At 51.8% G+C, this 19,823-nt stretch overlaps 1 protein-coding gene across 6 annotated transcripts; it reads right to left on the bottom strand.

The window, feature by feature from the left end:
- Positions 1-1,719: 1,719 nt before the first annotated feature.
- Positions 1,720-19,633, bottom strand: IKBKG (inhibitor of nuclear factor kappa B kinase regulatory subunit gamma). 6 transcript variants are annotated; one of them, XM_066356503.1, is made up of 11 exons: positions 19,453-19,633; positions 18,411-18,546; positions 14,712-14,913; positions 9,484-9,695; positions 8,164-8,282; positions 5,434-5,586; positions 4,406-4,502; positions 3,249-3,392; positions 2,838-2,980; positions 2,567-2,628; positions 1,720-2,328 (listed from the first exon to the last, which is right to left on the bottom strand). In XM_066356503.1, the coding sequence occupies exons 3-11, from the start codon at positions 14,896-14,898 to the stop codon at positions 2,189-2,191; spliced, it is 1,257 nt and encodes a 418-aa protein (XP_066212600.1). In that variant the 5' UTR covers positions 14,899-14,913; positions 18,411-18,546; positions 19,453-19,633; the 3' UTR covers positions 1,720-2,188. The 6 variants fall into 6 exon arrangements, with proteins under 6 accessions (XP_066212600.1, XP_066212597.1, XP_066212596.1 ...); XM_066356500.1 differs by lacking the exon at positions 19,453-19,633 and adding an exon at positions 18,960-19,438; XM_066356499.1 differs by lacking the exon at positions 19,453-19,633 and adding an exon at positions 18,960-19,438 and having other exon boundaries at positions 18,441-18,546.
- Positions 19,634-19,823: the final 190 nt, after the last annotated feature.

Below are 19,823 nucleotides of genomic sequence, written 5' to 3'. Positions count from 1 at the left end.
CCGTGAACACTAAGGGCTGCCACCAGAAGCTAGGAGAAAGCCCTGGAACTGATTCTTCAGAAGGAACCAACCCTGCCCAGAATGGATTTCATATTTCTGGCCTCCAGAACTGGAAGAATAAATTCCTGGTGTTCAAGCCACCGAGTTTGTGGTTATTTGTTCAAGAAGCCATGAGAAGCTAATACATCTCCCAAAACTAAAAGTGCTCTTGAGAAAAACTGCAGGATTAGGATTTAAGTGCAGCACCCATGGGTGGAGAAGTTGACTGCTCCTTTCATTTTTTTCCCTAAGTAGTACACTTAGACACCCAGGCTTCAGGAAATGGAAGTCACTCCCACCCCTGGGAGGCCAAGAAACACCCCAGCCCAGGCTTGTTTTCAGAATGGGCTGCTGGCCATCTTCCAGCACCAGACTTGCATCCTACTTCTGGTCAGCCTTTCACTGTCAGGTAGCAGAAAACCCTGAAAGCCCAGGGCTGGATGTGCGGCACCCCCTTCCTCCCCAGAGAGCTTGGAGGAAGGCCAGATCAAGGGCCAGGGCAGCCAGAAGTAAATGATGCACATTCTTCCTCCATTTCCAATGTCTTTTTATAACATTGCAGGTTAACACCCATGGCTTTGACATCCTAAGAAATACATCTTGCTAAGCAACAAGCAGGAGTCTTCTGGTGTTCATAATCTGCCAGTCACTGCCAAGTGGCTTCCATTCACAAAGCCAGGGCATTTGGGGCTGGTGCAAGGACAGCACCACAAACTTCTGGAATGGGATGACCACCACCACCACCACTCACGCTGGGTGGCAATGCTCTTGGGGAGAATAAGAGCATGCCTCGGTGTTGGGAAAGGGAAAGTGTACTTGTGGGAAGCATCCCCCGTCACCACGAGGTGGCCACAACTTCAAACCCAAAGCAGTGAAGTGAAGGTGGGTAAATGTGACTTCACAAAGATAACAAACTTTAAGTCCAAAACACACTAGTATGAAGTCACAGTAGGAAAAGATTGTTGCAACTTCCATCACACGGAAGGGCTGATCTCACTAGTGACCAAAGAGCTCCTACAAACAGAGAAACAAAAGACTAGCAGCCCAAGAGAAAAAAGAGCAAAAAATACAAACAAGCCATTCACGCCAGAATTGAAAGGACCTCTGAAACTCTGAAAGATGTTCAAGCTCATTCCTTTTTGTGTGTGTGTGACAGAGAGAGACAGACAGGCTGGATGGGAAAGAGATAAGAAGCACCAAGTCTTCATTGCAGCATCTTAGTTGTTCATTGATTGCTTTCTCACATGTGCTTTGACCAAGGGGCTCCAGCAGAGTGAGTGACCCCTTGCACGAGCCAGCGGCCTTTGGGCTCAAGCCAGCAACCATGGGGTCATGTCTATGATCCCACACTCAAGCCAGCAACCCCGCGCTCAAGCTGGATGAGCCCATGCTCAAGCAGCGACATCAGGGTTTCGAACCTGGGTCCTCCACGTCTCAGTCCAACACTCTATCCACTGTACCACTGCCTAGTGAGGCTCAAGCTCATTCTTAATAGAATACATGCCCGGCGGGTGGCAAAAGCCCACAGGCTGACACTCGTCACTGAGGCGAGGCTATGGGGAATGAGAGAGCAGGAAACCACATCGGGGGCACCAGCACCATCTACCCCATTTGCTGATGATGCTCAGTGCAGCTGTTTCTAAGAACCTGACCCAAAGACACACAAGATTGATGCACATGGATATTTCACTACAGCATTATTTATGACAATAAAAAAGACTGGCGACAACCCAAATGCCATGGTACAGCCTCCCAGTGGAATAGCATACGACCCACGAGTGTGCCAGCCCCACAGCGTGCTGGAGCTGGGCCAGAAGGAAGGGCCCTCCCGCCTCAGGCTGGGAAGCAGTTCTCTCTGACAGGCCTGGCCTTCGTTCTCGACTTCCCCAGTGCAGGAGGAAGAAAAGGGAGCCCCAGAGGCAAGCAGACAGAATGAACAAAAAGAGCAGAGCATCGGGTCTAGCTGGGACTCTATGTACCCTAAAAGAGGCAAACCAGCAGACGGAGAGCTGAAGCGTAAAGTCCCTGCAGCCAGCTCTTGGGGCTCAAAGTGTCCTGTTCTTTGTCACCTAGCCTGTAACTCAGGACTAGGCAGGCAGGAGAGGAAAGCACAGATTGCACTGTCCTGTGCTGGTCACTGCAGGCTGCCCTACTGAATGCACTCCATGACATGTATCTGTAGGGTGTCCATATCAGGAGCCTGATACTGGCACTTGGGACAACAGAAGTCAGGTGGTTCCTCTGGGGGGCTTCGCCTCTGGCTGGGCAAGGCCAGGTGAAAGGACTGAGCTGCAAAGAGAACAAGCACCAGTTATAGCACAGACTGCAGGGAGGGAAGCGGACATGAAGTACTGAGACTTGATGGGACCATCAGATGCTACGACCAGGGTCACCACCACGAGCACCTTCCCTTTAGAACCCCCCCAGCCCGGGGGGGGGACGGAGACGAGGGGCAGTCACTGCACGCTCCCACCGCCCAGGCCCCACGCAGTGCCGGCACCCTGCCCTCCGCCTGCAGCTCACTCACTTTGGGCAGGGGCCAAGGGGGGCTGGGAGACCTCTACGTGCCGCTTCCTCATATCTTCAATCCTTCAAAAAGAGACACACACCATCCAATCAGTATGTGCAAGCTAAGCTCTGAGTGGTGGACAAAGCTGATGGGAGGACAGGGGCAGCAGGAGGGGAGGAGGGCCAGCTCGCTCTACCCTGACAAGCCAGGAGCACCGTCTCCTGTGCTTACTACTGCAGCCACCACAGCACCTGTCCCCTATGCATGGGGCGTGTGCTCCAAGGCCTACCTGGCCGACTCCTGACAGCTGGCCTTCAACCTGCTATACTCCCGCTGCAGCTGCTCCAGCTGCTCCTGCAGGAGCTCCTTCTTCTCGGCCAGCTTCTCCCGGGCCTGCCTCTCAGCCTGGAAATCCGCCTTGTAGATATCCGCCTGGCAAAGCCACAGAGGGGGACGTGCCACCACCCATCAGCCACGCACTGGACACTCCATGCTGGGTACCAGCAGGCGAGGCAGAGCCCGCTGCCCCTTTCCAGAGCCCATGACACAGAGCCATCCCAAGTGACTGAGAAGGAACAGCGCTAGGGGCTCAAAGAGCTTCCGATAAGGCATTGCAGAACGACAGCAGAGACACGCCAGGTCCCAGCACCAGCGGGCCTCTTCTGCTCACCTGCACGTAGGCCACAGAGGAGAGCCTCACCTGGGCCTTCAGCACTGGAATGGTCTCCATCACAGTCTTGTGCTGCTCAGCCTCTTCTTTCAGCTTGTCGATCACTTCCTGCTTAGCTACCAGGGCCTCCTCGGCCTGCTGGAGCTGCTGCTTGAGATCTTCCAGCTGCATTCCCTAGGAATGGGCAAGAGAGAACTGACGAAGCCTAAGCTAGCCCAGGGCTGGGGTCATGCCACCCAGGGGCTGGCTGCTGCTTCAGATGAGAAGAACCAAGAGGAGCAAAAGATTGGACCCAGCTGGCCCGCCAACCACAAGACGTCAGTATATGCAAGGCACAGGAAAGGTGGGGGCTGAAGACATCTGAGATCATCCAGCACAACCTTCCACCCAGGCCGGCATCCCCCTCCCAGAACCCCCGGTTACACAGCCATCCTCCAACCCTTCAAAAGACAGAGGCCACACTCCCTCCTGAAGCTGTCACTCCCACACTACAACTCCAATACATTCCCGCTAAGCCGAACCCCATCGAGGCTTCCACTTTGCCATCTGATAAGTCTGCCAATCCCTCACAGACACCCCATACACAGATACACTCACACACACACACACACAGGTGCACTCAGACACAGCACAAATACATGCGCGCACACACACGTACAGACACATGTAAAGATGTACACACACACACACACACACATTCCCAGCCTTCCCCTCTGGAGATCAAAAGACCACCATTTTGTAATTAACACTTTGTAACAGGTTTCAGGCTCTACTGTTATCCTTTGGGTACTTTCATGTTTGACGAACTGCTTCTTAAAGTGTGATCACTAGAAAGTGATCCCAGTATTAAGTCTAATAAGGACAAACTAGAATCGGGGCTCCCAGCCAACTTCAACACTGGGATGGAAACATTCCTGGGGAAATCCGAGCCAGGAGCCAAACTGGTAATGGCTAGCAAGATGACCCAGCCCAGTCCACCATACGCAGCAAGCAGTACAGCCCAAGTGTCCCCATTTCCCTGTGGCCTGCCGTGAGCCATCACACTGCAGCTCTGACAAAATTCTAGGACAAGTCGAGTATCCCTCCCAAAAGCCAATACCCTTCAATTTGGGAGAGCAGGCCCCACGGGAGAGGAACCAGGGCCAGCTTGGTCCCAGGCAGTCCCGGGTCATCTCGGCCATACTCACTCGGTTTCGCTCACTGCTCATCATGCTGCTCTTGATGTGGTTGTCGTACTCTTGGAAGAGCTGATGATAGGCTACCTGCAGCTGGGCCAGCTTCCGCCTAAGAAAAAGGAGCTTTGGCTGGAGAAATCACGTCGTCCTGCTCCACCACAGCTTCTCCTACTTCCAACTCCACCCTCTCTTTCTTCGCTAAACCCGAGGGGTGCTCCCAGGGGGCATGTGCTTCTTTAAAAAGGCCGTCAGCTCCAAGGCATGCTTGGCTAAATAATTATTATCATTTTCCTTAAAACTAACATTTCTTGAAATATGAAAATTTTTTTTATAATAAAATGGACCAGCCCTTAGATCAGCGGTTCTCAACCTGTGGGTCGCGACCCTGGCGGGGGTCGAACGACTAAAACACAGGGGTCGCCTAAAGCCATCAGAAAATACATATTTATTATACAATACATTTGAACGACCAAAACACAGGGGTCGCCTAAAGCCATCGGAAAATACATATTTATTATACATTTTTAAATAAAATATGTATTTCCGATGGCTTTAGGCGACCCCTGTGTTTTGGTCGTTCAACCCCCGCCGGGGTCGCGAACCACGGGTTGAGAACCGCTGCCTTAGATAGATAGATAGATAGATAGATAGATAGATAGATAGATAGATAGATAGATGATAGATAGATGATAGATAGATAGACAAAATGGAATAGTCCTGTATTCCTTTAAAGAAGTCAACTTCATGAAAACACAGAAAAGCAGGATTAATCTAGACTAAAGGAGACTCCACAGGCACACCAAAAAAGGAATGAAGAATCCTGAAACAAATGCTATTAACATGTGGGCCAAACAGTGGAGTCTGAATGTGGACTGGAGAATGGAGAGTATTGTAGTTTCAAAGATGAGTCATTTGGGTGTGATAATCATAAGGGACCGAATCGGCCCTCAGCCACAGACAGTCCCTAGAAGGACCCCAAGGGCAGAAAGCCACCGACAGCCCTCTGGTCTCCATCCCTCCCGTGACAGGCTCCCACTCACTTCTCCTCAGACGCGGCCTGGCGCTCCATGCGCAGGGCAGCCTCCATGCTCTGGTTCTGCATGCGCAACTGGTCCACCTGCACGCTGTGCTGCTGCTGCAGGGCCTCCCGCTCACTCTCCAGCTGCCGGGCCTGCTCGCTGGCTGCCCGCGCCCTGGCACGGAGAACGGGAGGTCACAGCAGGGCCCGAGCAGGAGCAGGGGTATTCGCGGGATCCCTGCTCTGCAGAGGACTGCCAGCAGAAGGAAAATGGGAGCCAGAGAGCACTAGCTCTGCAGTCCGCAGGAAGAGGGTGAGCACTGGGAGCAGCACATGGGGAGAAATCGTAGTTCAAATATCCTGTCGATGCAGAGCCAAAACAGTGTGAGAGAAGGTGAGCCACTGTCACTGGACACAGGGACCAGGTAATGGCGACATGTTTATGTCAACGCCGGTGGCACGGAGATCTGGGGCTCGGGTTCAGGCTGATGACATCCATTATAGAAGCTCCTTCAAAGGTGAATGAAGGAGGTGATCCCAGAAGAGAACGCTGCTGGGGCCAGGGTAGAGGAGCCCCCAGGAAACACCCGTTAGGTTTCAACAGATGGATGCTGAGGGCCCTGGCCAGAGCAGTCTCAGTGAAGCGGTCTAGAGAGACTGGGAGGAGAGGAAGTGGAGGCAGCCAGCAAAGATAGGCCAATTCTAGAAGGTGAGGGGGAGTCTGACAAATGGGGTGGTGCAGCTGGAGGGGGAGGCAGGTCAGTGTGCCCAGACACTTCCTTCCCTCCCAGTCACTGTTCTAGAAGTGGCAGGAGGTGGCTGGCCCACCTCAGTGGCTCGCTTGGAGATCCAAATGTCCACACGTGTGAGGAAAGCCTCCCCCACCTGCTGGTGAGACGGCGAGAGCCTTGGCAGGGTGTTCCTCTTTCCTCCACACTCGCACGGCAACAGCTCATCTGTTCTCCCCAGGACCGGCCCACAGCCCTCAGCCTTCTGATCCAGGCCCCATGTGCCCGCACAGCCCCCAATCTTCCGTCTCCACTCTCCCCCCTAAACCTCCCGTTCCTGCTCCCAGCCATGTGTGTCACCCACTGTCCTGAGGCCTTCCTCAGTCCCCACTGGGACGGCAATGGTGAGTGTTTCCAGGTGGGGGGAGGTAACTGGGAGTTTTCACTGGTCTCTTTTTTCACACCTGACTAAATATATTAAACACACATGTCCACCTGTGATTGGATAAGTTAGGTGCTGTCATCATGACCAGAGGCAACGACTGCCTGCCAGGGGCCTGGAAACAGGGGGAGGGCCATTCCAATGTGACAGGCCAGGGGCTCAAGGGCAGCCATGTGTATAAAGTTTGAAGTCATTTAAATGGTCACACTAAATGATCTGAGATACAAGCAAGGCTTTGCAGCCTGAGCACTCCAGCTCAGCAATTCTATGCTCAGTGACATGGGGGAAGGACAGGAGGAGATGCTGCCTACGAGCCTACAACTTCCAGAACAAATGCCCCGCAGGGTGCTTTACTGACCCAAGTCAGCTGCAAAACTGCACTGACAGCATAAACCATCCAGCAGCTTCTTTTATGTGCACAGAAAACGGTTAGGCAAGAAAGACTCCACACTGTCCTATAAACACCATGTGATTTTAGAAACATGGAAGTATAGCAGAATATACAGGAGAAAACACCAGAATGTGACCCGCCAGAGACAGCGAGGCTCAGCCTTCCGACGCCTTTTCTCGCACTGATTTCTAGATGGAAGCACGTTCACACTGCCCTCCACTTCGCTCTGATAATGGGAGGGGGGAACCCTTGACTGCTCCTCTTGCCTCTTTCAGGAAGGTGCCCCTGACACCACCCAAAGCACTCTGATCACCTACTGCCCTGGGAGAGCTGGGCCACCCGTCAGTGGGACATCTTTCTGGAGGGCAGCAGCTGGGAGGCATGGGAACCACAGAAACACCCGTGCCCTCTGACCCAGTGACCGCCCATATGAGAAACACCCTTTGCAGAAAAGAGTGACAGGCAGGCCTGAGGCGGCCAGCTTCAGAAGAGTCACTGGCAAGGTTGGCCCTCAGGTGGCACCTGGGCAGTGGGCTGGTGCAAGTCCCCTGGCCGACAGGACACTTTCCCTCCTGGTAACAGTGGGCCCTGTGCCCGGACCGTCTGCACAACAGCGTGGTTTATGTGGAGCACCTGCTTTCCTCTGGGAGTCAGGAAATTTGGCCCGTGCCCAGCACAGGGGGCTCACATAACCAGCCCCCGATAAACTCAGAGTGCTGGGTCGCAAGTGGGTTCCTTGGGTCTGCAGTGATGCACTTTTGCTGTCGAAGAGGGGCAAGTTCCCACAGAAAGAGGAGAGGGACGGAGCCAAAGGGCTGGGGCTCTCCAGCTGTGTCTTCTGTCATGTCGTGTGCCCTTTCCCTGTAATAAATCTCAGCCTTCAGGGCAATGAGGGTGCTTCTAGAGGCTTACTGTGGATCACGGGGTGTGCTCTCGCCCCCAGCAAATGTCCTCTGGAGAAATAATTCAAACTCCAACAAAAGGTCAGAGAGCACAGAAGTGCTGCTGGGAGCCGGGTCCCAGACACCCGGTTCACAACTCGGGTCAGCACCTGCCACAGTGCCCCCCATGCGCGCTCGCCAAGTCCCCCGGTCTTCCCTCTCCCAGAGAAACCCCCACGGCTCCTAAGTGCCGCATTCTGCTTGGGCACCCGGACAGCAGCCTCCAGGCTGAGCTCTCCCACCTGCTTACCTGCCCTCCAAAGCTTGCTGGTCCTTGGTAGCAGCCTCCAAGCGGCTCTGGCTCTCCTGGAGCTCCCCAAGCAAGGATGTCACCTGGGCTTTCACCGAGGCCTTGTCCTCAGCCATCTGCTACATGAAAAAAAGTCACTTCCTGTCAGCAATGCTTTCTCACCAGCTGCCCACCCCCGGAGGCTCCAAACCCTGTGGCAGCCTGTGAGTGCTAAGATGTGTCACTCTGAGGGCTTCTCTCCTGCCTTTAGCACCCCTACTCATCTCTCCTCTCACCTCCAGAAGTTTCCCGACCCCAGCAAGATAACAGAGGCAGTGGAAAAGGATCAAGACCCAAGAGCCCATACTCCCAAGCCCCTCCTCTTTCTATAGATGGCGCATTATGAGACCCAGGGACACCAGAATACAGAGGGGCTTCAAGACTCATAAGGCCGATGACCAGGCCATGAGAGGGCTCAGCTCCCCAGGAGTCTCTCAGCCTCTCCTGAGACTCAATACCAAGGGAAACGAGACACAAAGACAGCAACAAAAGTATATGCTCAATTCCACAGGCCCAGGACCACTAAAGATGGACAAACACTGCTTCCAGAAAACTTCCACTAGCAACAACATTCAAAAGCTATCGCCTGACCAGTGGTGGTGCAGTGGATAGAGCATCGACCTGGGATGCTGAGGTCCCAGGCTTAAAACCCTGAGGGCACCAGCTTAAGCATGGGCTCATCCAGCTTGAGTGCAGGCTTGCCAGCTTGAGCACAGGGTTGCCGGCTTGAGCATGGGATCATAGACATGACCCCATGGTCGCTGGTTTGAGTTCAAAGGTCACTGGCTTGAAGCCCAAGATCACTAGCTTGAGCCCAAGGTCACTGGCTTGAGCAAGGAGTCACTGGCTCAGCTGGAGCCCCCACCCCAGTCAAGGCACATATGAGAAGCAATCAATGAACAACTAAAATGCCCCAACTATGAGTTGATACTTCCCATCTCTCTCCCTTCCTGTCTGCCTCTCTCTGTGTCCCTCCCCTCCCCTCTCTCTTAAAAAAATATTGTGCTAACTCCCAATAGCCTGGTCTCCCTCATCAAGCTGTCCTGACCTATGTCCCCTGTGACTTCAAGCTGCTCCAGTCCAGGCTTGAAACTCAGTCCTCCCCATCCCTGACCTCTCTGCACCCCTGTAACCACCACTCCTGAGGGCGCTCTTGGGGACTCATATGGAAACACCGATGTCCCTGTGGGTTTTCAGAACGCACGCGGCTGGTAGCACAGGTGGCCAGAACCCCTAGCTCACGCACTCCTGGGAGAGGGCCTGCCCTGCCCTCTCGGCTACCTGCTGGCACCGCTTTAGGTGTTCCACCTCCTTCAGCGCCTGTTCCCTCTGCCTCTTCAGGTCGAGCTTCTCCAGATTCAGTTTCTCCACCAGTTTCCTGGCCTCCTGGAATTTCTGTACGAGGAACTCCTTCTCCTCCCTCTGGCTGCCTTGAAAACGCTGCAGCTCCTCACAGCAGTCCCGCAGCATCTGGTTGCTCTGCCGGATAGCATCTGGTGGCAGAGGGGACAGCGGAGGGGAGGTGAGCCAGCCCCTTCTGGGCCTGTCATGGTGCCCTCCCCATAATGCCACACAGAGATGGCTTCAAGACACTTTTATTCCATGAAACACTTTCAAAGTCAATTACACTAATGATGTGCCCCTAAATTTCTCCAACAAAATACTGAACATATCAGCTTCAGTTATAAGTGTAGAGAAAATGTCACTGTTTTGTGATTCTGGAACTCATTTGTATTCTCGTGGGGTCAGAGGCATGCCGGCCCTAGCACACTCTGCCGCTCACTGTTTTGTGATTCTGGAACTCATTTGTATTCTGGTGGGGTCAGAGGCATGCCGGCCCTAGCATACTCTGCCACTCACTGTTTTGGGGATCAGGAGGTCCTAACCTACCTGCAGACTCAGGGGACGGCCACCAGGGCACACTTCCCAGTGACACCGCTGACGGCAGCCTGGGAGGGCCAGAAAGATCGAAGTGGACTAATGACTCACCTCTCTGAGACTTACTGTCCTCATCTGTATGTTCAACGGAGACAACTGGACTCATCTCACAGGATGAGCAGGGTTAAACAGAAAAGCAGACCAAGTACCCAGTGCACAACACAAACTGAAGAAACAGCCGGGCCTGCTCTCACCCAGCTGAAGGCTGAGCATTTACAAATGCCAGACGATCAGCAGAGGTCATGGAAAAAAGAGCCACACGTGCAGGGGATACCCCAGGCAGCAGAAGACCGTGAGGGGTGACAAAACTGATCAGTGATGTGCGAAGGTTCTAGCAACTACAGAGCTATATTAAGATGGGGGCTAGCAGTAGCTTCATGTCACCCTCTGGTCAAAACCCATGACTAGGGCCTGACCTGTGGTGGCACAGTGGATAAAGCGTCGACCTGGAATGCTGAGGTTGCCGGTTCAAAACCCTGGGCTTGCCTGGTCAAGGCACATATGGGAGTTGATGCTTCCTGTTCTCTCTCTATCTCTCCCTCTCTCTATAAAAATGAATAAATAAAATCTAAAAAATAAAAATAAAAAAATAAAGCCCATGACTACCTAACTAGTTCCTGCTTATGGGACATTCTTTCACTGGAACTTCAGTGGCTTCTGAGCCTGGCTCCAAAGTCACATTCTGCACCCTACTGCCCCTGCGTGACTCGTCACCTGCAGGAGCTCAAAGCCCTCCTACACCAAGCACACTGTTCCCCGACCTGTCTCCAGCTATCACAATCCTGCCCAGCCCCCATCCGAGGCTCAGCTCACGTACAACTTCTTTTTTCACTGAGGTGAAATTCACAGAACATCAAATTCACTGTTTTAACAAACCCACTGTAAAGTACAGCTGATCCTTGACCCACATAGGTTTGAACTGCTCAAGTCCACTTCTATGTGGATTATTTTTTAGAGACAGACAGACAGACAGGAAGGGAGAGAGATGAGAAGCATCAAGTCATAGTTGCAGCACCTTAGTTGTTCACTGATTGCTTCTCATACATGCCTTGACTGGGGACTCCAGCTGAGCCAGTGACCCCTTGCTCAAGCCAAGGACCTTGGGCTCAAATCAGCAACCTAAGGCTTCAAGCCAGAGACCTTTGGGTTCAAGCCAGTGACCTCAGGGTTTCGAACCTGGGTCCTCAGCATCCCAGATCAACATTCTATCCACTGCACTACCACCAGTCAAGCAGTATGTGGATTTCTTATCTATAAAGTAAGCCCTCAGTACTCCTGGGTTTCGCATCCACAGATTCAACCAATCTCAGATTAAAATGGTGTTTTGGATCTGTGGCTGGAAATCTGTGGATGCAGAGAGCCTACTGTATGCATTATTCTCTGCTTTTTTATATAGAGGAATTGCGTATCTGCAGATTTTAGCATGAGAGTGGGGAGAAGTCCTGTACCCAATCCCCCATGGATACAGAGGGAGAACTACAGCTAAGCTTTTGGTGAGTCAAGTAACACGCAGATTTTCAACTGCACAGGGATCAGTACCCCTAACTCCCATGCTGTTTAAGAGTCAACTACATACAGTCATTCAGTGGTTTTAATGTATCCACAATGCTGTGCACCCATCACCTCTATCTAGTTTCAGGGCATCTGCACAACCTCCAAAAGAAACCCCCTACCCACTAGCAGTCACTTCCCCACTGCCCAGCCCTGGCAACTACTTCTCTGTTTCTCTCTCAGACTCACCTCTCCTGGACATGTCACATAAACGGACTCCTACGCCAGGTACATACAACTTCCTCTATAAAGTTTCTCCCCAAACATTCCAGTCAAAGTCTATGTCCTCCTTCCTGCCCCTCCTCCACAGACACAAGCATGAGCATTACGGGGGGCAGACACCTTCAGGACCCCAGGGGTTTGGCCCAGGGCCTGACACACAATACCCGTTTAGCAGAAACATGAGGAGCCAACCTACTGCACAAGCATAGGTCAGGTAGCACACGTGGAGCCAATGCAGCCATGAGGCCTCCGTCTGCCACTGGCACCGAAGCTCCCTGTGGAGGAGCTGGGGGTGCCACGATCCCGGCGCTGATGGCCTGCCACACTCTCACCTGAGTGCCCCTTGCCAGGGTGTTCTCCTGGGGATGAGCAGAGGCCACGCACATAGCTCTGGAGAATGAGCTGTCTCCCCAAACAGCTCCTTGGGGGCAAGCTGACTACACTAGAGCCCTTCCATTCTGGAAGGAAAGGTGAATCATCTTAACAGAAGAAGAGACATAGTCCAGGCACAGGTTTAGTCCCTGACTGTAGGACCTCAACCAGGACCACTCTGAGGCTTACACATCATGCAACTTGTCAGCACAGGGCCCCACGTAACATACCATCATATCAGGGGACACACTATCCCCCAAAAGAGGTGGGATAGTAGACCTGTGACTGTGGTCTCCACTGGTTGTGTCACATGACAACCCACCAGTCCACTAGGATAGTGGATGGCTGATTGAAAACAACTGAGACACTGGCTTGCGGGCAATTACTCCAAGGGTGAGGCACCATCCGCCAGGATATGGTGTACACTGTGACTGTGACCTTCATAAGCCCTAAGTTCCCAACGTGAACCAAGGGATGAGCCAAAGGGGCCGTGTTCTCAGTCGCTCCCCATGACCCACAGCAGAGTCCATGCTGCTCCTCCCTGCAGCTCTGGCCTCAGCAATCTAGAAGGTCCCCACAGCAGAAACACAAGTCTCACTGAGCCCGACCTGGCTGACCAGGCAGTGGCGTAGTGCAGTGATTTTCAACCTTTTTTTTTCATGGCACAAACACACACTAATTACTAAGGTCAGTGCCCTTGACTAAATACAACCATTTTCATCTCATGGCACAAATAAATTAGTTACTAAGGAAGAAGAGGTCAGGGCCCCTTTTTCTTTAGTAATTAGTTTATGAGTGCATGAAAAATAAAGGTTGAAAATCACTGGCGTAGTGGATAGAACGTCAACCTGGGATGCTGACGTCCCAGGTTTGAACCCTGAGGTCACCAGCTTAAGCACAGACTCATCCAGCTTGAGCACAGGCTCGCCAGCTTGAGCGTGGGTTCCCCTACTTGAGTATGGGATCATCGACATGATCCCACGGTTGCTGGCTTGAAGCCCAAGGTCGCTGGCTTGAGCAAGGGGTCACTCAGTCTGCTGTAGCCCCCATGGTCAAGGCACATAAGAGAAAGCAATCAATGAACAACTAAGGTGCCACAACGAAGAACTGATGCTTCTCATCTCTCTCCCGTCCTGTTTGCCTATCTGTCTCCCTCTCCCTCTCCTTCTCCCTCTCCCTCTCCCGTGCGCACTTTTAAAAAAGTCTCATAAAAATGAGACTAAGAGACATGGACAAGAGTGTGGTGGTTACCTGGGGTGGGGGGGAGGGGGGGCGCGGGAGGGAAGGAGGAGAGGGGGAGGGGCACAAAGAAAACTAGATAAAAGGTAACGGAGGACAATCTGACTTTGGGTGATGGGTATGCAACATAATTGAATGACAAGATAATCTGGATATGTTTTCTTTGAATATATGTACCCTGATTTATTGATGTCACCCCATTAACATTAATAAAAATTTATAAAAAAAAAGAAAAAATAAATAAAAATAAAAAAATTAAAATAAAAAATAAAAAAAAAGTCTCATTGAATGAGAAGCTAGAGGTATCACCCGTGCATCTGGGGCTACTCTAGTACCAAAGGAGCAGGGGACCAGATTTGGAGCCCCCAAGGCATGATCACAGTGGAGGAGGGTGTTGTCACATGTAGGTAGGGGAGATGTTCCTCACCCAAGGACAGCCAAGTCACCTGAGGGGCACAGCACAACAGCCACCGGTACCTGGAGAAGCTGCCGCTGGTACAGGTGAGGATGTGGAGGGTAAGTGAGCCAAGCTGTGATGGAGACAGGGATGGGATGGCCAGGAAACAACTTGACCCAGCAGCCACTTACAGGGAGGGGGCTGCCGAAAGACAGCCTTCAGCTGAGGGCTCTTCACAGAGCTGCCTGGGACCTGGCCCAGGGACAGAAGACAAATACTCCTCCTTTTCCCAAAGCAGCCAACAGACCCTTCCTAGGGAAGGCCATGCCCCTTCCCAAGAGACCGATGCCGTGCTCCTTCCCAGGACAGCTAGCCCTTAGTGACTAGTCAGTATGGAAACATAAAGGCCTGGCCACGCAGGCCTCACTTGGGACAACTCGGAAAAGTCACTCCAGCTGCAGAACTCCCTATGGGGCGGCCTGCACTGCAGTCCAGCTTCTCCCTCTGCCCAGCCCTGCTTCTTCCCTGTCCTGCCCTTCCCTTCCCTTCCCCAGCGCAGGTCCTCAAAGCACTCTAAAGAAACTTCCTGCACATTCATCTCCACCTCACGATATGCTTCCAAGGAATGCCCCCAAAACAAAGAGGGAGGGTGACTGAGCCTGAACCGCTAGCTGGCTCTCACACAGCCCCAACCCAGTCCACAAAGAGGCGCAGGTATGTAGAATAAGCCTTCCCCCGGGAGGGCTGCGTCTCCTGACTTTCTACTCCATCCACCCACTGTCCTCCTCACCTCGGAGCTCTTGGTTCTCCTCCAGACAGCGCTGGAAGGTCTCAGGAGCACCCTGCTCTGAAGGCAGGTGGAGCATGGCCGGCTTCCCCAGAGAGGACTCTTCACCCAGCATGTCCTGGTCCCCAGCAGGGCCACCGCTGGGCTGCACCATCTCACACAGCTGACTCTTCCAGGGGGGCCTGCTCATCCAACAAGTCAAGGTCTGGAAGAGAAAGGCAGCACAGGTATCACAGGAGACTGTGCAGAATTCTCTTCTCCTGCAGGGCAGGGCACGGAGGGTCATCTGTGCAGCAGTCTGGAACCATGCTTTAAGCAAAATGCCAAGCACATTGGCAAGTATAATAAGATGTTAAAATGGGCTTTTCTTCTCAGAGGTGCCACATACTCCCATTCCAAAGGGAGGTGCAAGCCCACACGTGACACTTAGAAAGGCCATGGTCCACTAGTGATAAACTCTTGTCTAGCACCTGTCTATGGACTGGAAACTGAAATTAAGAATTTCACCAAAGGGGAGAGATTAGAGAGGATTACTTTTGGAGGGAAGTGTCAGTGTGCCAGACTCCTACCCCATGCACACGTCTCCAAGCAGGAGTGGGGGGTGTTGGCCCCTTCCCTAGTATAGTAGTTGAAAGGTGCCCCCCAACAAGGTATGTCCATGTCCTGACTCCAAAACCTGTGGGCACGACCTTATTTGGATAAAGGGTCATTGCAGATATAATTAAGTGAAGGATTCGGAGAGATCATCCTGGATTAGGGTGGTTCCTAAATCCAATGACAGGTGCCTTATAAGAGAGAAAACAGGTCGGCCTAGCGTGCGGAGGACCCGGGTTCGATTCCCGGCCAGGGCACACAGGAGAAGCGCCCATTTGCTTCTCCACCCCTCCGCCGCGCCTTCTTCTCTGTCTCTCTCTTCCCCTCCCGCAGCCAAGGCTCCATTGGAGCAAAGATGGCCCGGGCGCTGGGGATGGCTCTGTGGCCTCTGCCTCAGGCACTAGAGTGGCTCTGGTCGCAACATGGCGACACCCAAGATGGGCAGAGCATCGCCCCCTGGTGGGCAGAGCGTCGCCGCCCCATGGTGGGCGTGCCGGGTGGATCCCGGTCGGGTGCATGCGGGAGTCTGTCTGACTGTCTCTCCGTTTCCAGCTTCAGAAAAAAAAATGCAAAAAAAAAAAAAAAAAAAGAGAGAGAAAACAGAAGAAGACTCCGACACAAGAGGAAAAGCCATGTGAAAGTGGAGGCAAAGACTGGAGTGCTGTGGCCACAAGCCACGAAACGCCTTGAGCCACCGAACTCTGGAAGAGGCAGGAAAGATCCTCGCCTGGAGCCCCGGCGGGAGCACAGCCCTGCCAGTACTTGATTTCACATGTCTGACCTTCAGAACTGGGAAAGGATAGACTTGTGTTATTTTAAGCCACCCAGCTTGTGGTCACCTCTTACAGCAGCCCTAGGAAATCAGTATACCTAGTAAGAGGGGCTTCAAGGAGACCAATCAGACCTGATGAGTGTTCCCTGGAAGTGAGGTGCCAAAGGGGACATCTGGTATCTTATATGTGCTGAGAAATCCGAAAGTGGGGGCTGGGCTCACAGCCTAAGGCAGCGAGGCAGAGAGCCAGGCTGAGCTGTCTCCATTCCCCTGTTAACTAGAGTAGAGGTAGGCCATGTGGGACAGCACCAGCCTGCAGCACTTTTAAATCCTGCCCAAGACTGACAACCTAGAATAAGAGGTCAATCTCAGTATAAATTTCCAGGCCTGAGCTGAGGGGGGCTTTAACAGCAGATAAGCTAACTTGGATATCTGTAATAACACTGAACACCCCGAACACCCCACTGACCTATCAGAAGTATCTGACCAACCACTGGTCCTTCCCTAAGCTTCTAGAACAGCCCCCTCTCTTGGTTTTCCTTCTACCTCAGTAGCTGCTCATGCTCAATCTCTTTCACTTCTTTCACTGACTCTTCCTCTTCAACCCACCCCTTCATGCTGTGGTGCCCCAGGGCTATGTTCTGGGATCTCTATCTCCATTCGCTCCAGTATTAATTCCATCCAGTGCCAAAGCTTTCATTCCTACCTTAATGTTGATGATGCCTAAAATTAGACCTCTTTCCTGAACTCCAGACTTACATATTAAACTCAACATCTCCATCTGGAACCTAGTAGTCCTCTCAAACTTAACCTCTCTAAAACTGCACTCTTGACAGTCCCCAAAAGCCAGTTCCCCACAGCCTTCCTTATCTTCAATTGGAAAATCCACCCTCCAGTTATCAAGACAATACCTTAGAGTCCTGTTTTGTTTTTTTGTATTTTTCTGAAGTTGGAAACGGGGAGGCAGTCAGACAGACTCCTGCATGCGCCTGACTGAGATCCACCCGGCATGCCCACCAGGGGGCGATGCTCTGCCCATCTGGGGCGTCGCTCTGTTGCGACCAGAGCCATTCTAGCACCTGAGGCAGAGGTCATAGAGCCATCCTATGCGCCCGGGCCAACTTTGCTCCAATGGAGCCTCGGCTGCAGGAGGGGAAGAGAGAGACAGAGAGGAAGGAGAGGGGGAGGGGTGGAGAAGCAGATGGGCGCTTCTCCTGTGTGCCCTGGCCGGGAATCGAACCCAGGACTCCTGCACGCCAGGCCGACGCTCTACCACTGAGCCAACCGGCCAGGGCTCCTTAGAGTCCTTGATGCCTCTCTGTCTCTCACAGCTCACATATAACCCATCAGGAAATTCTATCAAAATGTATCCCAAATCTATTTGATGACACTAAGCAATTAATGTTAACTATTTTGGGTGTGATAGTGGTATGGTAGTTATGTTTTTTTTCAAACTCCTTTCTTAGAGAAGCATACTGAAATATTTAGAAATATCTGAAATTCACTCCAAAATAATGGAGAACTTCTAGGTATATACCCAAAAGCAATGAAAATACATGTCTACACACAAATGTTCATGGCAACATGACTCATAACAGCCAAAAAGTGAAAACAATCCACTGTCCATCAACTGATGAATAAACAAAATCTAGCACACACATGCTTCAACATGGACAAATCTTGCAAACAGTATGCTAAGAAAAAAAAGCAACTCAAAAAGACTACATATTGTATGATCCCATTTAAGTGAAATAAACAGAATAAGCAAATGTATAGACAGAAAACATTTGCGGATATTTAGAGGTAGGGGGGATGGTGTTGGGGGTGATTGCTAAAGGATACAGGGTTTCTTTTTGTAACGATAAAAATGTTCTGGAATTACTGGCGATGGTGGTACAGTTCTGTGAATATACTAAAAAGCAGTGAATTGTACACTTTAAATGAGTGATTTCTGACCTGGCTGGTTGACTCAATGGGTACAGCATCAGCCTGCCATGTGGATATCCCAGGTTCAATCCCCGGTAAGGGCACACAGAAAAAGCGACCATCTGTTTCCCTTCCCCGCCCTCTCTCCCTTCTCTTTCTCTTCTCCTCTCGCAGCCAGTGGCTTGATTGCTTTGAGCATCGGCCCAGGCACTGAGGATAGTTCAGTTGATTCAAGCATCAGCCCCAGACGGGAGTGGCCAAGTGCATCCTAGTAGGGGCACATGCAGGAGTCTATCTCCCCTCCTCTCACGTAAATAAATAAATAAGTAAATAAAAATAAATGGGTGAATTTTGTGATATGTGAATTATATCTCAATAAAGCTGTCATTGAAAATAATAATGGGCCTGACCTGTAGCAGCGCAGTGGATAAAGTGCTGACCTGGAATGCTGAGGTTGCCGGTTCGAAAGCCTGGGTTTGCCTGGTCAAGACACAGATGGGAGTTGATGCTTCCTGCTCCTCCCCCTTCTCTCTCTGTCTCTCCTCTCTAAAATGAATAAAATCTTTTTTAAAAGAAAATAATGAGAGAAGACTGTAAGAAGTATAAATTAAACAAAATTAGCCATGAGTGATAACAGATGAAGCTGGAAAATAGGTACATGTAATTTACTATACTATTCTTTCTACTTTCATGCGTCTTTGAAATTTTTCCTAACAAAATACTCAAAGCACCATCGTCACTCACTTGGATTACTGTGATAACCTCCTAACAGATCACCCTGTTCCTAACCTTGCTCCCTACAGTCACCCAGAAAAACCAGCCTAAAATTAATTCAAATCACATCCCTCCTCTAATCAGACCCCTACCGTGGCTCCCCACTGCCCTCCGTGTAAAAGCCAAGGTCCCTACAAGGGCCTACAAGATCCTGTACTGACATTCCACAGTTTCTCTACAAGTACCTCACTCTTGTCGAGCTATAGTGGCCTCCTTGCTGTTTTCTTCAAACATGCCAGGATAACCCGTTCATCCTCGTGTCACAGAAACGGTGTGAGGTCGAGTAGACATTAATCATTTTTGCCAAGTGAGCAAACTGAAGAACATAGGTAAGATAGCTGCCAAACTCTCCTGGAGCCTTTTTAAAGAATTTACAGTAACTATCTCAAATGCCGTCAAGTTTGATAAACAGAAAATGTCTCCGTACTAGAAGAGTCACCCACGAACTAGGGGTGTGGTCAAACTCTGCGGAGGAGGGACAAGCAGAAACAGTCCCGCTCGCCGCCAAAGTAACCTGGGTCCTGCCTCGGCCCCGCCTGAGCCAGTGCTCTAGAAGCGGTGGTAGAAACGGACCAGGGCCCAACAGGAATAGGAAGCCTGGACGTCCGGGGAAATCTAGGAGGCGGAACGCCCACTGATGGTACCCTGTCTTCCCGTCTTTCGGGAAGAGGACCACACCTGTCCGCAGAATCGGTCCGACGTGAAAAGGGCGGGAGCAACGGGCAGTAAGCGCTCCACGGGGCCGTCGCTCCAAGAAAGTCCCGATTCCGTGGTAGTTCTCCCCTTCTCCCGCAGCTGAAATTCCCACTTCCTGCTTCCGGTATCGTAGCTGTGGGAGCCGGAAGTAAAACACGCAATCCCCGCCTCTACCCAGAAGTTTGGCAAGAGGCGTGAAGGAGGCTGTCCCAGTTGAAGCCTGAGCCCGTCAGCTTTGGCCAGCCTGCAAGATGGTCCCCAGTGATACGCACAACCCGCTACTTTTCCAGGTGTCAAATCTACGCTTTCCCTTGTCTCTTGGGTGGCAGTTTACAGTCTTTGGGCGTTCTGCA

This window comes from Saccopteryx leptura, chromosome X, assembly GCF_036850995.1.
Source record: "Saccopteryx leptura isolate mSacLep1 chromosome X, mSacLep1_pri_phased_curated, whole genome shotgun sequence".
NCBI lineage: Eukaryota > Metazoa > Chordata > Mammalia > Chiroptera > Emballonuridae > Saccopteryx > Saccopteryx leptura.
The sequence above is the reverse complement of the archived record's forward strand: the minus strand, read 5'-3'. Positions and strand labels throughout refer to the sequence as shown.

Excerpts from the sequence above, each read along its gene's own strand:
- IKBKG (XM_066356503.1), bottom strand. The coding sequence starts at position 14,898 with ATGAGCAGGCCCCCCTGGAAGAGTCAGCTGTGTGAGATGGTGCAGCCC. Across the intron at positions 3,393-4,405 it reads TGAGCAGTGAGCGAAACCGA|GGAATGCAGCTGGAAGATCT; the intron begins GTGAGTATGGCC and ends GCCCATTCCTAG. Across the intron at positions 2,629-2,837 it reads AGCTGTCAGGAGTCGGCCAG|GATTGAAGATATGAGGAAGC; the intron begins GTAGGCCTTGGA and ends CTCTTTTTGAAG.